General features: G+C 47.0%; 7 protein-coding genes across 7 annotated transcripts; 5 read left to right on the top strand and 2 right to left on the bottom strand.

Annotated features, from left to right (window-relative positions):
• Window positions 1-406: 406 nt before the first annotated feature.
• C8R40DRAFT_1033229 (uncharacterized protein) lies at window positions 407-589 on the top strand (the record flags this gene model as incomplete). Its single annotated transcript, XM_046223329.1, has 1 exon — window positions 407-589. A coding segment is annotated over one exon (183 nt), but the record flags the coding sequence as incomplete, so codon positions are not given.
• A 9,136-nt stretch (window positions 590-9,725) lies between these two features.
• On the bottom strand, window positions 9,726-9,947 carry C8R40DRAFT_1032624 (uncharacterized protein; the record flags this gene model as incomplete). Its single annotated transcript, XM_046223277.1, has 1 exon — window positions 9,726-9,947. A coding segment is annotated over one exon (222 nt), but the record flags the coding sequence as incomplete, so codon positions are not given.
• A 2,790-nt stretch (window positions 9,948-12,737) lies between these two features.
• Window positions 12,738-13,505, top strand: C8R40DRAFT_1032809 (uncharacterized protein; the record flags this gene model as incomplete). Its single annotated transcript, XM_046223285.1, has 1 exon — window positions 12,738-13,505. A coding segment is annotated over one exon (768 nt), but the record flags the coding sequence as incomplete, so codon positions are not given.
• A 39-nt stretch (window positions 13,506-13,544) lies between these two features.
• Window positions 13,545-15,152, bottom strand: C8R40DRAFT_1165148 (uncharacterized protein; the record flags this gene model as incomplete). Its single annotated transcript, XM_046230647.1, has 6 exons — window positions 13,545-13,841; window positions 13,907-14,101; window positions 14,180-14,668; window positions 14,715-14,844; window positions 14,895-15,020; window positions 15,073-15,152. The coding sequence occupies 6 exons, from the start codon at window positions 15,150-15,152 to the stop codon at window positions 13,545-13,547; spliced, it is 1,317 nt and encodes a 438-aa protein (XP_046091337.1).
• Window positions 15,153-15,488: 336 nt separating this feature from the next.
• Window positions 15,489-16,496, top strand: C8R40DRAFT_1165147 (uncharacterized protein; the record flags this gene model as incomplete). The annotated part of the gene is made up of 4 exons (XM_046230646.1): window positions 15,489-15,774; window positions 15,956-15,999; window positions 16,058-16,145; window positions 16,204-16,496. The coding sequence occupies 4 exons, from the start codon at window positions 15,489-15,491 to the stop codon at window positions 16,494-16,496; spliced, it is 711 nt and encodes a 236-aa protein (XP_046091336.1).
• Window positions 16,497-16,710: 214 nt separating this feature from the next.
• On the top strand, window positions 16,711-18,424 carry C8R40DRAFT_1191289 (branched-chain alpha-ketoacid dehydrogenase; the record flags this gene model as incomplete). The annotated part of the gene is made up of 11 exons (XM_046233056.1): window positions 16,711-16,804; window positions 16,856-16,897; window positions 16,947-17,060; window positions 17,116-17,138; window positions 17,192-17,276; window positions 17,323-17,690; window positions 17,740-17,767; window positions 17,822-17,909; window positions 17,985-18,222; window positions 18,265-18,341; window positions 18,393-18,424. Coding segments are annotated over exons 2-11 (1,077 nt in total), but the record flags the coding sequence as incomplete, so codon positions are not given.
• Window positions 18,425-18,996: 572 nt separating this feature from the next.
• Window positions 18,997-20,649, top strand: C8R40DRAFT_1018817 (PIN domain-like protein; the record flags this gene model as incomplete). The annotated part of the gene is made up of 3 exons (XM_046222970.1): window positions 18,997-19,020; window positions 19,072-19,398; window positions 19,453-20,649. Coding segments are annotated over 3 exons (1,548 nt in total), but the record flags the coding sequence as incomplete, so codon positions are not given.
• Window positions 20,650-21,894: the final 1,245 nt, after the last annotated feature.

The raw sequence follows: 21,894 nt of genomic DNA, 5'->3' as shown, positions 1-21,894 counted from the left end.
CCAACCAAAAAAGCCTTTGTTGAAGCCAGAGCATATTGCTTGTCTTCGTCTGTGTGGAATAATCACATTGCTTGGGAATCAGTCAAGATTTTCAACCAAAATACAGTCATCTTCTCAGATGAGAAGAAGTTCAAACTCAAGCACTCAGACGGAGGGTGATATTTTCGAAGAAAGAGAGGAGAAGGCCAGTTAGATGAGCACTGTGTTCAGAAATGGACTGCACATGGGGCTGGAAAGGGAAAAAACAAGGGTAGTGTGCTTGTTTGGGCTTGTATTGGACCTTGGGGCACTGGGCCTATTGTACAGCTGACAGGACTGGTGAATTTGGACCAGTATATTGCAGTTCTTGCGGCCAATTTGCTCCCTTTCCTTGCCAAACTTCCACCTCATCACCCAGATAATTTCTTCTTCCAGTAAGACCATGAAATGGTTCAGCAAACACTTCACCACCATTCTTCCTTGGCCCGCCAACTCTCCTGACCTCTTCCCCATCGAGAATGCTTGGTATGAAATGCAGTGCCATATCTGCCTACAAAACCCAAATCTTCTCAATTCCAATCAGTATTTTGATGCTATCAAGGCTGAATGAGGGTCTGAGGACTTTCAGGTGTATGCTCGGCACTTGTATCAGTCTTTCCCTCGCCACCTGGTTGCTCTGCGCAAGAATGACTTCATGTGGATTGGTTATTGACAGATAGTAAAAATTCTTGTTTTGTGCAGCTTTTCTTGGAATTTGGTGATAATCATGTATCATATGTATGTCACGAAGCGGCAGAGGCGGAGTGACTAGCGGAGCAGGAAGCGGGGTGACTAAGCCAGGCAGTAAGGCGGAGCGACTAAGCGGGTGAGTGAGGCGGAGCGACTAAGCGGAGTGGAGGCGAACTGGTCCCAGATAATGACAGAGATATATTGAGTATCGTAGTCATAGGTAATAATAAGTAAGCACATACCTGGTCCCAGATAATGACAGAGAGGTCAAGATAAGGGACCAGGCTGTGGAGGGTTGGCTATATATACATAATCTAGTCTGCGAGAAACAACGATGTAATACTGTACAGTTCAGGGGCAAGGAAGGAGGCGGAAGCCAATAGAAAGAGAAGGTGGGTCAGGTGGATCAGTAATAGATAGATCAGTAATCGATGGAGATTGACAGCGATGGGATGATGTATTGTACAAGTAAAGGCGTCGAGACGGTGAGAAAGGGAAAATGATAGGGGCTGCGTACTTTATGACATTACCCCCCTCCTTATGACCATTGCCCCCGATGGTCAAGGTTTTGCCGCTGTCGGATGTTTTTTGTGAAAGGCCCGAACAATTTTTGGTGCCCGGCTGAGGTTGGGTGCGGGTTCCCAAGAGTTGTGTCCTGCATCGTAACCTTTCCATTTTACTAGATATTCCAACTTCTTCCATCGTACCCGACTGTCCAAGATCTCCTCCACTTCATATTCCGGTTCATCTTCATCTTCTAAGTACACCGGCTCTGGTGGTGTTGGTATTTCGCCATTGATGGGGTTACCTTTCCATGGATATATAGTTTGTCGACATGGAAGACAGGATGAAGGCGGTCTAATGACAAGGGAAGGTCAAGGCGGTAATCCAGAGGTCCGACTTTCTCCAGAATACGGTAAGGTCCTAGCTGTCGGTCTCCTAGTTTTTCACTGGATAGCTGCAGGTTAATGTCCTCCGCACTTAGCCAAACTAGGTCCCCAACTTTGATTTGATGCGCTTTTCGCTTCCCACGTTCGTATCCCTCCTTTTGTTGCTTCTTTCCTAGATGTAAGGCAGCTCCAGCATCCTGTCGCGCTTCTCGGAGAATCCGTATGCGGTCATCCACCGCTGGAATGCCGCTGCGTTGACCAACCGGGATATTGAACAGGGGAAGGTATCCGTAGGTTAACTCGAACGGGGACATGCCTAGGGCCGAGTGAGTCCGCGAGTTAATCACAAACTCCGCCATGGGGAGGTGTTCTGCCCAGTCATCTTGTCGTCGTCCCACATAGAGGCGGATGTATTTTTCCACTTCCTGATTTGCGCGTTCAGTTTGGCCATTGGACTGAGGACGATATCCGGAGGTTAGATCTGATTTAATTCCCAGTCTAGCGAGGAGGGATCGCATGAGTTTAGCTGCGAACTGAGGTCCGCGGTCGGATTTGAAGTGGAGGGGAAGACCATGGAGACGGAAGATTTCTCGGTAATAGATATCGGCGACACCTTCGGCTGTAATGGAGCTGGTGCAAGGAATAGCATGGATTTGTTTTCCATACAGGTCTGTACAGACCAAGACTGCGTCGTATCCCTGGGAGTTAGGCAATTGTGTTATCAGGTCGACCCCTACCTCTTCCCACAGGCCAGATGGTACATCCAGTGGTTGAGTCACAGCTCATGGGTGCCGTTGGATCTTCTTGCGGGCGCAAATCTCGCATCCCTCAACGTATTTCTCCACAAAAGAACGCAGTGTCGGCCACCAGAAGTGGGTGCTGACCAGGTCAAGTGTCCCATGTAATCCGGGATGTCCAGCAGTTGGATGATCATGGCATTGACGGAGTACCTCGGTGCGTAGATTGTTGTCTGCTGGTACATATACCCGGCCCCAGTAATAGACCAACCCGTTGTCCTCCTCCCATTCAGCTATCCCATTGGCCAAGCGTTGTAACCCGTGCTTCTTGACTGTTTCCAGACCTTCCAGTACTTGTGCTTCCCGTTCTGAGGCTTTCCGAATACGATCCTCTAGGGGGTTCCATAGGATTGAAGCGGCAATTTTGGTGAAGTGGCCAGGTTTAAGGACGGTCTGTTGCTGATTGTCATCGCTATCTGATACATGATGTACTGCCATACGAGAAAGGGCATCAGCTTGGGTGTTTACTCGGCCAGGACGGTGGATCATATGAAAATCAAACCGTGATAGATAGAGGGCCCATCGGGCTTGTCGACGGGTAAGGTCTTGTGCTGTGCGCCAGAATTCGAGGTTGGAGTGGTCGGTGATAATGTCGAATGGTTGTGGAAGTCCTTCCAGGAAATTCCTCCAGTCCTTCAATGCTTCAATGATGGCAAGCATCTCCCGATCATATATTTCATAGTTCCGTTCTGCTGGCTGCATGGATGCCGATCTGAAGGCTACCGGGTGCCACTGACCATCGTCTTGCTTCTGCATGAGGGCGCCTCCCGTAGCAAAGCCTGATGCGTCTACCTCAATTCGAGTGGGCCGATCTGGCGCCCATAGAGCAAGGATTGGTGCGGAGATGAAGGCCTCTCGAAGGGTGTCAAATGCCTCCTGTTGTGTACCAGTCCAGTTAAAGCTGGTATCCTTCTTGGTTAGGTCGTTCAAAGGTCGAGCTATTCTTGCAAAATTTCGGATAAAGCGCCGGTAGAAGTTTGCAAACCCCAAAAATCCTCGCAGTTCCCGGAGGTTGGTAGGGACTGGCCAGTCACGAACAGCCGCTACTTTGACCGGATCCATTCTCACCTCCCCTTCTGAAATGATAAGTCCCAGGTATTTGATCTGTTGCTGTTCAAATTCACACTTCTCTGGGCGCAAATAGAGGTCGTGCTTTTCTAGTCGCGTTAATACTTCCCGTACCACTTGTCGGTGTTCCTTGAGGTCGTTACTGAATATGAGGATGTCGTCTAGGTAGACTGCCACCTTGCCAGCTGCAATGAGATCAGCAAATATCGCATTCATAAGTGCTTGGAATGTGGCAGGGGAATTCGTGAGACCGAAGAACATAACCTTAGGCTCGAACAAGCCCCGAGTTGTTGCAAATGCGCCTTTCCATTCATGCCCCTTCTTAATCCGCACATTATTGTAGCCCCAGCGAACGTCAAACTTGGTGAAATATCGCGCTCCCTGAAGCCGGCTAATGATATCAGCAACTAATGGGAGAGGGTATCGGTTCTTCACAGTATACTCATTCAGTTTCCGGTAGTCCTGTACGAAACGGAGTTTCCCATCCTTCTTCTTCACGAAGAAGACTGGAGATGAGATGGGTGACTTCGAGGGAACGATGTAGCCTTTCCGTAGGTTTTCTTCTAGAAAGCGGTCGAGTTCCTCCTGCTCGTTCAAGGACATTGGGTAGATCTTTGTCCGCATGGTTGCTGGTGCTCCGGGTACAAGATCGATAGCGTGATCCCAGGGCTGATGGGCAGGTAATCGCTCAGAGGCAGATTCGGAGAAAACCTTCTTGAAGTCTCGGTACTGCTCAGGGACCATCTCCTCAAAGGTTTTAATGGGTTTATCGCGGTTAGCCTCCTCTGCTAGTTGTTGAGAATATGTGAACCCTGCTGAGCACCATACTTCCTCTGTTTGTTCTTCCAATATCCCCGCTTTCACCCATGCCCGACGCGTTTTGTGATTGGCTCGTATTCGGTGTATTGGGGATTCCTCCGTTGCTGTTATGATTTCATTCTCCTCTAGGTCTGCCTCAGTGTGATTGGGTTCACGTTGTGATCCTTCGTTCAGGAGTTCCTGGATTGGACTATCGGTAGTAGACGCCACTAGGTGAGGGTGTGAAGTCTGCTCATCTTCTACTTCCTCTATATGTACCCGGGGTGGCTTTACTGAAAGTCGTCCCTTCTCCCAGTCAATCTCTGGATTTACCTTCCGTAACCAGGGGAGTCCGAGAATAATATCCTCTCCTCCTAAGTTTGTGATCAGGAAATCCATCCATCGCTCCTGGTTATCCACTGTGAGTGCTAAGCGTGCAAAGTGGGTGATTCGCCCGGCTCGGTTAGGTGTACCATCGATATTGAATACATCGATTGGTTTATGGAGGGGTGCGCAGGTTACGTGATTTCTGGTGGCAAAGTCTTGGTTTAAAAACAGGGCGGTAGCTCCACAGTCTACCATGGCTGCGGTTGTTATACTATGGTTCCTTCCTCTCAGTTTCGCATGAATTCGGAAATGTGGGGAGCTGGAATTTAATTCCCAAATAGATGATATTGTACATGATGGGAGCGAGTCATATGAAGAGGTAGCGAACATAGTAAACTGATTATGGGGTACTCTCGGTGCAGCCGGAGCGGGTACCCTCTTTAAAAACCCTGCTGAAAACCAGAGGACGGAGGAGACATGGCATTAGCACGGTCCAACAATTCCCTTATTTGTCCAATTTGGGTGGAGAAGTCCTGATTAGCGGGGCTCGGTATAGCAGGTCCAGCGACAGGTGTTGGGATTGAGGCGGCAATCTGAACTGATTCATTTGGGAATAAGGTAAATGGTGCCGCCGTGGCTGAGATCTGCTGACGGCGAGGCTGTTGGCGTCGGCCACGGTCGCGACTAAGTCCCATGAACTTGTCCTGACAGACGGATTCTAGGTGTCCCCGGCGTCCACAGTATCGGCAGGTAGTCTCCTTGTGTGGGCAATTCTGCTTAACATGGCCTTGAGCTCCACAACCAAAACATCGTCCGCGCATACGGGCAAGGAAGGCCTCCCTGCTATTCCCAGTGCTGGTATGAGTAGCATCAATGTCCATGGCGTGAGGGTCGGCAGGGGTAATGTGAGCGGTGTGTGCGGGAGCGTGTCCGGTGTTTCGGCCGGTCATGGTGGGATCATGCAGGTAGACATCCACCGATATGGCTCGTTTGATTGCCTCTTTCAAAGTCGGAGCGATTCCTTGGGCGATGTTTACGATGATAAGGTGTTGTCGGATCTCCGGAAGTAAGGCGGTGAAGAAGCGTTCCCGTAAATCAATATCAGACATTTCAGTCCGATCTCCGATATCCTTGAACTTCTGGGCAAATTCTGCAACTGTCTGCCCTTTACTTTGTCTGAGGTTCTTGATCTCGCTACGGGCTTCCATACCTGGGTCCATTGGTTCAAACCGCTGGCTAAATTCCTTCAAGAACGTATCCCAGTTCCCTCCGAAAGGGGGATTCTCTGCACTGAAGTGTAACAGATGGGGAGTTGCCCAATCTCCAGCACTTTCTGTGAAGAAGCCCAGGGCGGACTTGATAAGTTTAACTTGGCTCTTGGCGAGATCCGGTTGTTCTGACGCCCAATTTTGGAACTGAGCCATGAAGCGACGAGCTTCAGCACCATCTTTACCCTTGAAGACCTCGGGTTTGTTCATGCTTGACTTGGAGGATGAGCGTTCCTCCATGGCTGTAGCAAGGCTGGCTACTTGTCTGATGAGCTGAGCCATGAGATCCTCAGCAGAGGTATTTGGGGCAGGCGGAACAGGAGTCGACATGATGGGAGTAGGCAATCGGGGTTGGGGAATTGGCAGGAAGGTTATATTGCTCACAGTGAGTGGCTCTCGGATCGAGTTCGAAAGGGCGTTGGGGCAAGGTTGAGACTGGCAATCACGCCAAGTATCGTTGTTGTTGTGGGCGTGAGCTTGGTCTCTGGGGTCAAGTGCGTGCGGGAGTGTGGAGCAGTCTATACTGGCAGCAGGTGTTTCAGAATCGGGCGGGACTGGGGAAGACGTGGTGTCTACGGATCCTGCAAGGACAACCTTATCGGTAGGCTGTCAGTGCAGTAATGGATCTTGACCTAATGTCACGAAGCGGCAGAGGCGGAGTGACTAGCGGAGCAGGAAGCAGGGTGACTAAGCCAGGCAGTAAGGCGGAGCGACTAAGCGGGTGAGTGAGGCGGAGCGACTAAGCGGAGTGGAGGCGAACTGGTCCCAGATAATGACAGAGATATATTGAGTATCGTAGTCATAGGTAATAATAAGTAAGCACATACCTGGTCCCAGATAATGACAGAGAAGTCAAGATAAGGGACCAGGCTGTGGAGGGTTGGCTATATATACATAATCTAGTCTGCGAGAAACAACGATGTAATACTGTACAGTTCAGGGGCAAGGAAGGAGGCGGAAGCCAATAGAAAGAGAAGGTGGGTCAGGTGGATCAGTAATAGATAGATCAGTAATCGATGGAGATTGACAGCGATGGGATGATGTATTGTACAAGTAAAGGCGTCGAGACGGTGAGAAAGGGAAAATGATAGGGGCTGCGTACTTTATGACAATGTAGATAGGATTGTTTTACAAAGAAATTATACAGAAAGACGGTGAATTGTGCCCACTGCGCCTGCCAGCGAAGCAGACAAAAAGGAATGAAGTGGTCCAAGGCTGTGGGAACGAACCTTCCAAATACGGGGGGTCCATCAGTTTTGGCCGCCAGTGTAACACAAGAAGTGACTAATCAACTAAGTATAAAGATTGCTAAAAGGGGATATATTACTAAAAAAAACAATGACTACACAGTCAAACCTTCATATAACCCATGTTCAAATGATCAAGTATGAGCAAGGGACAAAATTATCAAATGAACTGAGTTTCAAAATCTTGATGCCAGGGCTCAACGCCTGAAAATAAGCAACGGTGCATTCTTGTGGTCATCTCTTGCCTCAATTATTTCTGTTCATCCCTAGTCTATACCTCTAGTCATGTGAGAGTCCGAAACAGGAAATCTGATTTGCTCATGTGATCTTTGTTGAAAAAAATTTTTTGCGTCATCTCTCTCTCGCACCACTGCCTCCAATGCTCTTATGAACTTTCCATCTCTGCAGGAAAAGATTGCCCATCATCCAAGATTTCATCAATACTACTTCAATGTCAAACATAAAGCTACATGCAACCTCATGCTCCTATTCTGTAAAATTCCGACTTATAATGAATAACTCCAATTCAGCACATTTGCAATGCACCTCAAGACTATCTTTCAATAATACTGTGTGCATAAGATGATCTCAACCTCAATGTTCAATGTTCAGAACTCAAATTCTAATGAACCTCATCAAACTTCAAACTTCGAGTGAAAAGACCCCATCAAGCTTCCAACTTCGAGTGAAAAGTCCCCATCAAGTCAAAATTTCAAGTCATTTGGGAATGGATTATGTAATTCAGTGATGGGTATGTCCACATTCATACTATGACTCCTTCTTTCAGTGTAAGTGCGTACTGGTAGTGTATTAACATATGTTAGTAGTTTGTTGTGTGTACTTAGATATCGATGAAATGCATCTCAATTTATGTCGCGCAGGAGGAGGGGAAAGAAAAGGCCTGTCAGATTCGGTCTGAACGTCCAGCGCGGCATCTGCAAAACCTGTTTTTTCGGCTAATTCTCTGAGAGCGCTTCCCAGCAGCCAAAGCACCCAGAGCAGGGTTGAAATTTTGCTCTCGGTGCTTTGGGTGCTGGAGAGCGCTCTCCAGCCAGTACCCTTGCTCTGGCGAACATACAGGTTTTGCAGATGGGCATTGAAGCCCGGCTTTGAAAATTTGAGCCTACGGCTCATTCGAGCTCTGGGCTATGTTACGGATTATGTGTTATATTCCAAAAATTTTACCCACCACATCAATTGCCCATAGTCACCCGTTGTTTGATAGAACTGCATGCCTGTGTAGGATGGAAATTTTGAAAAATTAGGGTCTACTAAACCCCATCACTAAATCACGGAGGCTACTAGTAGGCATTGTCACTAGCTGTAATCATTGAAATCACGTAGAATACCCACCATATTGCCATAATATTATGGCGCTCTCTTATAGAATGATCTTGAATGTAAATGTTGCCCCCCTGAATGATAAAAATTGTAGTAAACTGTCAACAGGTTACATTGTGCTGGCTACTTGAACTAACGACTCAGATTTTTACTCCTGCCTAACATTGTTCAAATTTATAGCAACTTTATTGATTTAAGGTGGAATTACACATACGTTAACATTCTCTGCCAGGTATCAAGAATTACATATCTTGCTTGTAGTCATTAATCATACTACTGTACAATGAGCACTGGCACTCATCGAGGTACATACTCATACTCTCCTGCATGGTTTGCATGAGCTTACAGGACATTCAAATCGTATTCTTCGCACAAGATATTGTCGCAGACCAATCATATTCAACGAGAAACCATAGCAACAAAACTATCTAAGTGGCAAGCTCTTCAGGAATCTGTTCCGACCCTGCGGTCACCGCCATCCTCATTATCGCCTTCTTGAACATCCTGTGCTGCAGCTCGCTTAGCAGCACGTTGCTCATCCAAAACATTCTGAAAATGAACTGAAGGTGTTATGCTTTTTGACGCATCCTCCTCGGCAAAAGCCTGTCTGTTAAATGGTCATTCATGGGAAAAACTGGACACAGAAGAGATCACACTCGTTCCACCATTCCAGAAGTCCATTCAGTTCTTCCTGCAGTACCTCATCCTTTCCCTCAAAATAATCAACGATCTCATTATACAAGCCTTCGTAGTTGAAAGAACTATCCTGCCCCCAAGAGGTTGCATGAGAAAGTGAGATTATCAGTGAAATCAAAGGCGCAGTAGTAAGAACAAACATACTAGAACACAAGAATAGGCAATTGTACGTGGTGTGACCTTGGTTAAACCATATATTTGAGCAACCGTATGTTTAGTTGAAGCCCGTGTCTTGCTGCTGCGGGGAGCAGGGGCCAGAGCGGTGTCAGATCGTGAATCATTGAATTCATTTTCTGAGGAGTGAGGACTCGATGAAGTGTCGCTGGTGATTGAACCACTGGACCGAAAAATCTGCCGCCAAACCTTCCGCTACAACGTCAACAATGCAACACAAAAGGGGGAGTTACTCACCTGGATAAGTAGTGTACTACGAAGAAAACCCTTTTCGACATCATCTGCATCACCCTCTTCATCATGATAGAAGCAGCGAAGAAAGAAAGAATTGCTGGTCTTGATATTTTTGGCGCGGATTTGAGCACGTATTCTTTTAAGAATCAGAATCAACATAGAGTAATAAGTATCAAGTTAAGTGTTGCAATGGACGCACGTTATGTTGCTCCAATCTAGATGGATCGGACAAAGGAGTTTACCAGTCAAGTCATGTTTGAAACCTCTGTTGGCCCGACTTTTGGTTGACAAAATAGGATGCGCACACTTGCCAGGTGGTCGAGAATTGAGCCAACTAGCTACTTCAGTTTGAAGGGTGTGAATGTCTTCACCGCGTGCCTGTGTAGCACCCTTTTGTAGCTACAGAGTTGTGGTGGTCAGTGTCGACTCATGTAAACAATGGCAAACTTGAAGACATTACCTGCCTGCACAAACTGGTAACACCACCGACTTCACCATTGATGACTCCAGTAACTGCCTCATGAAAGCCTGCAATCATGTCCTTCACAGGCCCACTGAGGGTAGCCTCGGAGTTTCAAATTGATCTAGGCGAGCGTTGGCCGAAGGTTGGCCGCTTACTGAGCTTAGCTTCCTTCCCACCGCCACTGCATCGATATCCTGTTCATCGCCCGAACTGTTCATCGCCGCGCGTTTGACCATGTTTATTTCCTTTAATACTATCTATACCTAATACCAGCATATGATTATACATGGATTCCGATAATCTAGAAGAGATCGACATCAATAAGCATCAATAACCCCTTCATTGGTTCTGAAGACGTACCAACTGTGTCCTCCGCCAACGCGTCCAACACGGGTACTTGCGACTCAGAAGACGGAATGGGAGCAGGAATTAGAAGGAAGCTGATAATTCAGGCTCTCATATGAAAGGCGTAGTGTATTGGGGAAGAGCTTAGTTAGAAAATTTGAACGTGGCGCGCAACGCACCTGCCAAGGTCAGCATATTTGACTCAGCTGACAATGGTCGGCTCATTGCGGCTTGATCTTATTACAAACTCCGAGGCTACTCTCAGTGGACCCCTCTCGTCCGTCTCAGACTACACCACATCCTCATCTTCGCTGACAACTCCTCTGCGATCACGACAATATATGACCAGAAACCAGTAGCAGCCTGCCAGAGTTACGCTCAACGATTTCGACACTCAATCGAACAATTCCTCGAATCCGACCAGCGAAACACAGTCGAAATTGCCTGGTGCCCAGGACACGAAGATATAGTAGGCAATGAGAGAGCGGACGGATTAGCGAAGGAAGCGGGAAAGCTCTGGGCACCCACATTCCACACGTTCACTCATGCAAAACGACAAGCCAAAGCCAAAGCTCTGGAAGACTGGAAGAAGGAACATGCGCGCAGACCCCCTCGAGGAGGATTTGCTCTGGCAGACGGACTACCACCATGCTGGAAACCCAGAGACTACTTTAATAACACCCCGAGAGAAGTCTATGGACGACTCATACAATGTCGCACTCGACATGCCTTTCTCGGCGAATACTACGCCAAATTCGTACCAACAGAATCAATTCAGTGCCCTTGCGGCGCTCGTACACAAACTCGAGATCACATCATCCAAACTTGCGAAATATATGATGACTATCGAGACCTTCTATGGGATGTGTCGGATGACCTCGATATGGGGGAAATACTGGGAACCGCAGAAGGAATCGAAGCACTAGCAGAATTCATTGAAAAAAGCGGAGCATTTAAGAAGACAGGACAGCTAACACTGGAAATCAGGGAGCCAAGGCCGGAAGATGCAATGGTTGAAGAAGGAAACGAGGAAGACTGGGAGGAGGATGGTAGGATTGCCGAGGAGGCAAGCGACGACGAAGACTAATAGGCGTAATCATACGCTGCAGGCGACAATATCAAAACCACGGACTCATCAGTTTACATACCTAACCACTATACGATACTCGGTGTTACTAGTACATAGTTTCCCCCGCTCTTGGCTCCGAAATGGTGGCCTGCGGCGGTTAAATCAACTCTCTCTCTCTCTCTCAGCTTTTTCAAGTTCGAGTGCATCAATTTTTCTTTTCAGCCTTTCATTTTCTTGCTCTACATCTCCGCTAGCCAATCGCCTGTTGGAGGAGTCTGTTCCTGAGGTCAAGAGAGGCTGCCCATGAGGAGAGAGAGACCGAGACTGAGACCTAGATTGAGACTGGGATTGATGAGATGGTTGAGTATGAGAGTGGGGGTGGTGATGTCTGCTCTCTTTGCGACGGCCAGAGCTAGGCATTGATTCTCTCAGAGCCATATCCAGAAGGAAGGGGAAATGTGACGGAAAATTTACCGCAGTGGTTCTTATATTATAATCTAGGTGAGTAATTCTCAACTCTCCTGAAAGGGTCGCTCAATCTCATGAAACTTAGTGTACTATTCCGTTGCTATCTGGCCCCACTTATCAGGAGTATATTACCTACAGATATTTCAAACGGGCGCCGCAATATATTTTTTGTTTCCAGACTTCACTCACCCCGGTTGCGACTTGAACTTGAAGCCTTACTAGTAAGGTGGGTGCACTGTACGGAGACATGTACACCTTTCAGAGGCATACTGTCCTCTTGGTGATCCTGTTATCTATTTTGGTCATTACTATGCCCAATCCTCATGCCTGCACGTCTCTCTGTCCCAAATCATTCACAACATTACGATCTCTGCAACAACACCAGCAGACCTGTGTACACTTCACCACCGAGTTTCAGAATGCTGCGCTAGGCTCTCATCGTTCATTGAAGCGACCTGCTGATACACCGATACGCCCTGTGCCAGGTTCTCTCAAGAAGTTTAAAACCTCAAAGAAGCTTTCACAAACTGCTCCGCTTTCCATCTCTTTGGTAGGTATTTTTCTGACCAGATAATATGACTACTGACACCATTTGAAGGCCGAAGAAGCTCATGATATTCCAGGAGACATACCTCTTTCACCATTGGCAAGAGCATCTCTGTCACCACCGGAGCTGCTGCCCATCTCACCCCCTTCTGCGCCGCCGCCACCATTACTTAATAAGGCCGGTCGACCAATTCGAGCAGCTGCAAGGCCTGCACCAGTCCACGACTTTCTACCTCAGGCACCTCCTGCTGTACTTGAACAAGCAGCAGACAGTGAGTTGAATACTCAGCTCACTCGAATCCGCCGTGTATTTCTTATTGTACGAGATACTCTCAAAACTCAACTCAACCCATTCCGTCTATATCGTCTATACCCGCACCGTCCAACCTTCGATCCTGATGCGTTTGTCTCATTGGATGATCTCGCAAAAGATCCGCGCACTCATTCTGTACCACTACCTTCTATGTCCCAGTCTCCAGATGCTGGGCCTTGTTACGAGCCTCCCTGGCCATTCAAGAACATGAGTATCTGGCGCTTAATGCGCTGGTCAAATACTGGCAGCTCTTTGAAGTCCGAGGGCGAGGTCACACGGCTAGTCAAGGAGGTCATTGCTACAGATGATTTCAATGTAGATGATCTCCGGGGCTTCAATGCTCATCGAGAGAATCAACGAGCAGATAAGACTAGCTTAACGTCTGGTTCATTGAACAGTTATCTAGCAGGTTTCTGCACTACAGCGGTGGATATTCAGGTTCCTTCTGGACAGAAGAATGTTCCTTCGGCAACATTTTCTGTTCCTGGACTCCACTATCGACCACTTCTTTCAGTCATAAAGGAGGCTTTTTCAAGCCCATTGTCGATGTCAATGCATTTATCACCATTCAAACTCTTTCACCAACTCCCTAATTCAGAAGTAGAAACCCGAGTTCATGGCGAGCTATACTCATCCGACTCTTTCATCAACATGCATGATAAAATCCAGCGCACTCCTCTTCCTCCTGATGAATCAGACTGTAAGTTAGAGCGAGTTGTTGCTGCAGTCATGCTCTGGTCCTTCAATCTCTAAAGATGTAGCGGGAATTTGTCACCTCATTGAATTGCCGAATTAACTCACTGCTCGATCCGTCGTGTGCTTGAACAATGGAATGTCAGGTTCGTGCAGTTCCACAGGAGTTTGGGTCAAAAGCAGAGAAAATGATGCTACGGTTGTAACATTTTTGTGATTGGATTGCAGTTTCGTTTTGCGCTTCCGTCCAGCCTTAGTCAAGCATTTCCTGTTTTTACCATCGAAATCATTACTGGCGGACCCCTGGGTCTGCACCATTTCACGGAAGAAAGCAGGGTTCCACAGGGTTCCACTATGGTAGAAATATATTCTTTCTACGAATACAGTGCGCGTAACCTGCACAAAATTGCCTTCTCAGATGTACAAATAATTTGCTGGCCTCCTCTTTTGTAGCTGCATACGTCTCGAAGGAGATTCTCTCGAACGTCTCCCGCTTGAGCCAAAAGCTCGTCATTAGAGTCTTTGGTACGCTGCAGTCTGTGTCTCCGGATTGCAAGGGCAATGTTGCTGATGGTCACAGGATGCATATTCTTTGCATAGATTTCACAAAGCAATTCAGGACAATTATCGTGACTTTGCAATTCCTCAATCAACAGCTTCAGTAAAGGAAACGGTTTGAGCAAAAATAGGGTTAAGTAGCTTTACTTCACACAAACTGATAGCAAATGCCTCACCTTCCATTGATGCCATTGCATTCGATATCTCCCAATTTTCCAATGCCCTGCCTTTGAAAAAACAATTTTCCAATATTTTGCAGGTATTCTGACCCCTCCAACCGAGGGACAAGCTTGCGACTCCCAAGTAGGAAAGCTGTTGTCCCACACACTCAACAGCTTCACTAAATACTGATGAGGCGAGCGAGGCATTTCCAGAACGGGAAATTCTCGAATATCTGCAGAAGTGAAGGTAATGGCCTGGTATCCCGCAAGGGCCACAGTGAAAGTTTCTACAAAGGCTTTGTCGTTCGACTGAAGTGCAAGGAGCCTTTCCCGGAAAAATGGTACAGATAAAGGTGCTGCATTAGTCATGAGAATATTTGCAGAAGTCTGAGGTAAAGGTGCTGTAAGAGATGATATCGCAGACACAGAGACCGCACTCAAGGTCGAAGTGTTGACTGTGACGATCCCGTAAGGATCGTCAACCAATGAATCAATCCTGTTCAACTATTCAAATTGGAAAATCACGTCTTAACCCAGGCGAAAATTTTACCCAGATCTCAATATCGGCACCTTTACTCTGGAGCAATTCCATTTCTTGATCAAGTCCACGACTGGATTTCACCGTTTTCTGCTTTTTCCGCGAGGGACTCGTAGAGGAGTTGACATTCATGTCGATAATACTAGTCGCCAGTGAGGGACATACGTAGATTGAATGATTTATCTCACATACCTCCACTGCGATGGGTCATTGGAAAATGCCCTCAGAACTTTCAAATATTCACTGCTGCATCGCTTCGAAACCCTGAGACCATAACTTTTACAAAGGTTTGCAAGATCAGAGGCTAGAAGTTTAGATCTGAAGCCCATTTGAGGAGGTCCGCTTGAGATAAGCGTATGTCAGAGCTCACAGATCAACGACTTCCATTCCACCTGTATCAGTAGGAAAAGACAACTTGCTATCCCCATCTTCGAATTTGATTCGGGGCATGTCGAAAAGAGTAAAAGGTGCTAAGTACAGTCGTTGAGAAATTAGTCTCGCGAGCCAGAATTTCACGACGAGTGAAGAAAAATTCGTTCACTCATGGGAAGTCTGGATCTGACGAGGGGCCCCGCTTCGGAGTTTCAAATTAATCGACCGCTCTGAGCGCCCGATGCTGTTACTTGCCTCAAATTCTTATATTTTTCCAGCTCGACTTCATTGACAAGGAGAAGGCACAGTACCACACAAAGAAGCAGCTAGAAGCTCAATTCTGAACGATTTAAACACAAAACTTCCCTCAATGAAACCAAACTGTCTCCCGTAATTCCTGGCGCGGACAGTAGGATGACTATCACTCGCCGTCCTTTGCAAACCCCTGGCACCCTCCCGCCCATTAAAGTTCAACCTAGTCGATCGCCCTCCCTCCGAAGTCGAAAGAGTCCTATAGTCGGACCTTCTCCGCTAAGGATCGTCACTCTCCCCGAAGGTTCACTAGCGAATCTCAACAAAGAAATAGACAAAGATCTTCTACCTTCTATCCCTAGCCTTTCGTCAAGCACTGGTTCCGTCACCGCACCTACATCTCACGCTGGAGAATGGTCGAAACATCAAAATTACAGCGCGATCTTCAGTTCGTTGTTTTCTATAGTTATTAGAACGAGCCTGTTTCGACGGAGAAGGCTAGGATTCCTACTTTGGTAGAATAGAGGTCACAATTCAGAATGGGCCTAACAGATTGAATATCGCTGGTATTCAGAATGTTAGGTGCAGTCTCTGACCTTTCCTTGCTCGTTGGATCAATGCACCTCCAGATGGTTTGCTAGCTATTCGAAACAATATTCAGGAAAACCACAATGTAAGTGCACTATATTCTTGCTTCTTACAATCTCTATCTTGACTGATCCCCTTTGAAGGGTTTCCTCAAAGGTCCTTGGAACCTTGCTGTCAAGTCCTTCCGCTCCACGTTAAGTCAAACGCCCGGAATCCATCTGCCATTGGAACGTACTATGTTCACCTTAAATGAACGATAATGTTTTCGTTCTCCTCGAGGAGCCTTTAGCTCCCACTCGTGCCGATGTCGTGCAAGCGATTGCTGACAAGACTACCCCGCCAAACTTCCATCCCACTCATTATCGGACCACATTTTTGACTCTAAATCCTCCCGGTGCACTTGAACAACTTCTAGCCCAGTTGAAAGCCCGCTGGGTCCCTGTTCGTCAGACATCTACCAACAACGCACAACGAGGTCAGGCCTCTCCTATCAAACGCAGAGGAGACTGGACTGGTGTAGACAGAGATCGACGTTCTGCCTTCTTAGCTATTGGAGATCTGAAATCAGAAGGAATTCTTTAAGATGTACAGTAGAACTCAGTAGAACCATGCGAGCCCAGCCGCATGTTTCAATTTGGCCCCTCGCTCGAGTCATTTAGCGCGCAACAGAACTTGGACATGAATGTTATCTTTTCCTCCACAACCTTGGTCTATTCCTGTTTTCAATGTCTCGCTCATCCACTCGCTGCAGCGTAAATCTAAATAGGATGCAACATATCTTCCGAAAATGTTCGAAAAGAAATGAATCAACTGCTTTACACTTCTATCAGAACAAGCAGCTCGAACTTTACGCTTCCAAAGAACCGAAGCCAATGACTCTCCGGTAACTTGTGGGCCAACCTGAACTTCGAATATGCTTCTCATAAATGAATGTGATACAGGTGTTTTCTGGTCGTTCAATGGATGAGGATCGGTTGGTCAAAGTCAGTACTTATATCCTGCATCCTCGAATATAATCAGATCATGATACAGAGTGCGAACTACGTCCGTACCGAGCTCCCCGTACGGATAGCCCATCGACTACGAGACCTTCAGAAACTCCCATATATCGTAGTGACTCAAGAAGGCATCGCAAAAGTCTACGAAGTAATTTTCACTCCCTCTACACGGTAATTGAAGGTTGACCATTCCCCCCCCCTAGCTATATTGGTCTGCCTTTGAGAAGTACTGGTCCGTCCCGCTTTCTTTCCTGCGGATACTGAGAATCAATGCGCCAGGTTCAGGAAGTACCCACCAATAACAAACATCAAGGAAAACGAAGCTTTTTGTGAATTTTTAGCCGGACTTCTGGATGAGCAGTGTGTCCCTTGTTCTACTTTACAATTCAGTCGTTCATTCGGTCCCTCAGCGCTATCGTTTCCCCAGTCTATCCTTAGGGATGGCATTGTCTTCTCCATACCTAGCTCCCGATGATCTTGATCCGTTCATGAGTCGCATGCTCGTCTCTCAGATATCTCGTCGTATCCTTGCTCAGCATCATATTGCTCTATCAGAAAACTACGCAGGCAAACAGAAACCTTGGAAATCTGCTGAACCGAATGTAGGCATAATCACTACGGGGTTGAATGTTAAGGCTAGTATCGAGAAGTGTGCAAATCTCCTTAGGCACCAGTCGTTAGAGGCTGAGGATGCGGAAGGGAATGCCGAGATCCCGGCGGAGGTTGTTATTGAAGGGGATGTTGATATGAGGTTTTCTTACATACTCGAACATCTGGAGTGCGTCATTTGAGGCTTGATTTGCCTCTGGTGCTGACATTTGTGAAAGGTACATCGTCTTCGAGCTGCTAAAAAATGTAGACCTCGTTCTACCGTCTCATAAACCTACTGACAATCTGCTCAAACGCTAGTCAATACGGGCCACAAGGCTGAACCAAGCAGACTCTGTAAGTCTACCTCCAATAAGAGCCACAATAGCAGCGGGAGACAATGCTGTTGGTATACGAATTTCAGATCAAGGCTAGGACTAAACCTTGCTCAAATGGTGTTTCTATTTCTCAATTGACTCCACAGGCGGAGGTTTGATCACTGTACAAAATCCCGTCCAAAACCCATCTGATCTGATCTCCTTCTCCCACATACGAAACAGCGCACGAATGGAACATTCACGTTTGATATCACTTCGTACTGCGAGCTCTTATCGTCGGGGTATCTGGGCTACAGTGAACGAACAAGTCGAGAAATGGAACCGCTCACCCGACCCAGAAAAGGATGCTAGAGTTAGCAGGTATGCGAGAATGGGTATCGGATTGTGAGTAATATCTTTGCGACGTGTAATTTTTGAATATTCGAGCCATGCATTCGATTTTGATTTTTTCCTTTGTAGGTATTTCGGTGGTTCGTTGGATTTGAAGAGTTTAGATGGCTATGGTAAGCACAGTAGTTTCGAAAGTCCTTCCACATCATTTGACTGTGTTGTAGGGACTGATGCCTACTTCCGCCTGCCAAAACTGGTATGCCCTGCCCTCCCCTGCTGGAATTGTTTCGTTTACCAACTTCTACTTCCAGGGAACTAATCTCGAGGCGGTGAATTTTTAGCTGTATCTTAGAACGTTATATCTGTGGTTTTTTCGGATAAATATGTCTGCATAAGTTAGCAACCAGTTAGCAACTGTGATTTCCTGATTCATCCATCACGGCCACTTCAAGTGAATGGTGTAAGAGGGTCAAATTCAAATCCCTTGGATTGCAGAGACCGATTGCTTCTGTCGTTGATCACGCTCAGCGTGGCGTTTCTGCCAAAGACGGCCAGGTTAATTGAACCATTGTACATAAACACTGACCATGAGTCAATCACCACCTGTCTTTGGAGTTCGAATAGCACTGTTTACAGCGTTCATTCTACCACATTCTATCAACCAGAATCAGGTGTAGTTCACGATAGTGGAATTTGAGGTGCGTCCCTCCAGCAGCAAACATAGGTTGAAGATTCATCATGTACGTATCATTCTTGTAGGTTTCATTCTTCTTTCTCCCGAGCTCGGCGTCGTACTGCTTGTAATTTCTTGTAGCTCCTCTCAGGTCCATGGGTGTTGCAGGACTCTGGCCGGTGAGAAATCTATGGATTTTCGCATTTTCTCAGTTTGAAACCTGCTTTCAGCTTCTAAAGCCGGCTCAATCGGTGACGACACTTACTGCCCTTTCCCTCACTAAATTTGGCGCCCCTAGTCGTGGTTTTCGTATAGGCATCGATGCTTCAATATGGTTCGTGCATGCAGGGTATGGTAAAGAAGGGGAGAACCCAGAGCTTCGTACAATATTTTTCCGGTGCGCACAGCTGCTCAGTGAGGGATTTTTACCGCTGTTTGTATTCGATGGTCCCTTGAGGCCAGGTGTCAAAAGAGGCAAGCGGATCAACAAGCATGGAAACAAACTGGTAACCGGTATGCAGGCTATGATAGAGTCCTTTGGGTTTGAATATCGGACGGTATGTACTAAGACACTTGACAACGAGCAAATTCTTAAGGCTGGTCACATTTAGGCTCCTGGAGAGGCGGAGGCGGAACTTGCATTCCTGAACAGAATCGGGGTCATCGACGGAATTCTATCTGATGATGTGGACAATTTTCTTTTTGGTGCACACACCGTGATTCGAAACCGTTCCTCAACTCACGCTCACGCGAAAAGTACGATTGACAAAGCGAAAGTCTACACATACATCCTTCCCCATCATGCCCTTTCGGATATCAACCGCGAAGAGCTTATTTTTATTGCTCTATGTTCTGGCGGTGACTACGGTACAGGCTTAGAAAATTGTGGTGTCAAGATATCGTACGGTCTTGCGCGTGCTGGGTTCGGGAAAACACTATGCCAAGCTGCTCTGACTTACGACAAAGATTCCGATGAGCTGCAACACTTCCTTAGGCAATGGAAGTCGGAATTAGCTCAGGAGTTGAAAATCAATGCCTCCGGGTTGCTACCACGAAAGTCACCTAAACTTGCCAGCACCATTCCCGATTCGTTCCCGGATATCAAAGTTTTGCTAGCTTACTTGAGGCCTGTTACCAGCGAGAGTCTTGGCCGCTCAGCGCACTACGATGACCTGGTGGTGAATGCTGGAGGTCACAACAGATGGTTGAAGAAAGATCCCTCCTTACCTTTGCTTGCGGAGATATGTGAATTTTATTTCGAATGGGGATTCCTCGAGAGCATCATCAAACGTTTTCGTACCGTTATCTTCCATGGTATCACCCTTCGAATCATGCGGCGTGCATGCATTCTTAAACAGGCTTGTGAGGCAAAGCCAATTGATTTTGAGACCATCCGCGGCTATTTTGCCTCAGGAGACTATGTTTTCGAGGACACAGGGTGTCCACGCCCTGAATTTATTCGACACGCGAGCAAAACACGCACGCATGAATCCACGTCGCACACACTTGAATATCGAGTTGCTGTTGATCCCACCATCCTAGTTCAACTTCTTACTTGCGGAGTGAAAGGAATCCGACGTCCCGACGATGAAGACGAATGGGCGGAATTCGAGGAGCTGGAGAATGGCTCATCTGACGATGAGGATGGTGTGAAGGGGAGGGCAAAGAAGAAGAAACATCCTCGTCCTACCCTGTCCGGGCTACTAGAGCTTTGGCTCCCTGCAGTGCTTGTCAAGGAGGCAGTTCCTGGTTTGGTTGAGGCTTACGGAGTGGTGCAAAAACAAAAGGAGGAGAAGAAGGCAGGGAAAGGAGGAAGGGTCAAAACTATGGAGCCCAAAGCCAAGCCACCAAGGAGCGTCAAACCGAAGCTAAAAGCGGGTGCCTCAACTACAACACTTACTGCCAAGCCTTATTCGTCGCAGCTTGCACTCAGAACTGATCAGGTCATCAACCTCGATTTGTCCGATGATGATATGGACTATGATAATCGTCCGTTCATTCTGAGTCGTCCTGTTCACTCCATAACACATCCTCAAAAACATCTTATGAGTCGGATACCCGGATCTACTTTGCCCGATCTACCATTCAACGACCATTCTCCGAGCACCGCATCTGTCTCGGCTCTCCAGAAACTTGAATGTGCAGGCACTTCTTCCCATAGCTGTAATATCAGGTCCTCATTCGAAATTTCTGAACCCTCTGCACAGGATAATAGCAAAAAGAAGGTATCCCAAGGCAATAGCTTGCTTTCTATAATAGATAGTATCGTTATGCCGAAGAGCAAAGAGGGTGAAATTCGCCAAACATCTCGCTTTCGAACTGCACCCGACAGAACCCCTCAACCCTTTCCCGTGTCTTTCGATGAAGAAAGCAATAACTCCGATGGTCCCTTCAATTTAAATTTCATCCATGCTCATGCTCCTCCAGGATCACCTCAGACATCTCCGGCTCACCCTCAGAAAAGGACCTGCGAAGCAACTGTGGTTCTTTCCTCCGACTCGTCCGCTTCTGAAAGAAGTTCCAGTTCACGCAAAGACGAGGTCGGGGTATTGAATAAATCACCGCGCAAGTCAAAAGATCATAAGTTTCCAAAAGGACTCAACCATGATGCTACCGGCGAGCAAGGGAAGGAGACGATACGTGAAATTCCACATCCTTTGTGATCGGCATAACCAATTATCGAGGTGACGGTTGATTACAACTCTTAGCTCATCTAATCTTCACACGTGACTTTCCTCTGTTATCTTGGACATAGTATACGCATTCCAGCAACATACTACGTATATCAAATACTAAGACCTACTACTATCTATCTATCTGTACAGTGACATTTCCCATGACATTTTGCATAAACAACCGGCTCCCTGCATGAAAGACTGTATAGTACGGACACCTTCAAAGTTGCTGTTATTGTTCAGTACCTCTGGTAGGGGAGCACCCTCATCACGAGCATTGCTCTGGTGGCAGAAAGGGACATTGCTTGCTAATTCCATCATCGATTGTGGCAGATCACGCAAAGGAAGGGATAGAGATTTGAAATCCCAAGTGATGAA

Source organism: Lentinula edodes (assembly GCF_021015755.1).
Source record: "Lentinula edodes strain Le(Bin) 0899 ss11 chromosome Unknown C8R40scaffold_2, whole genome shotgun sequence".
Classification (NCBI taxonomy): Eukaryota; Fungi; Basidiomycota; class Agaricomycetes; order Agaricales; family Omphalotaceae; genus Lentinula; species Lentinula edodes.
This window is presented reverse-complemented; position numbering and strand designations above follow the sequence as displayed.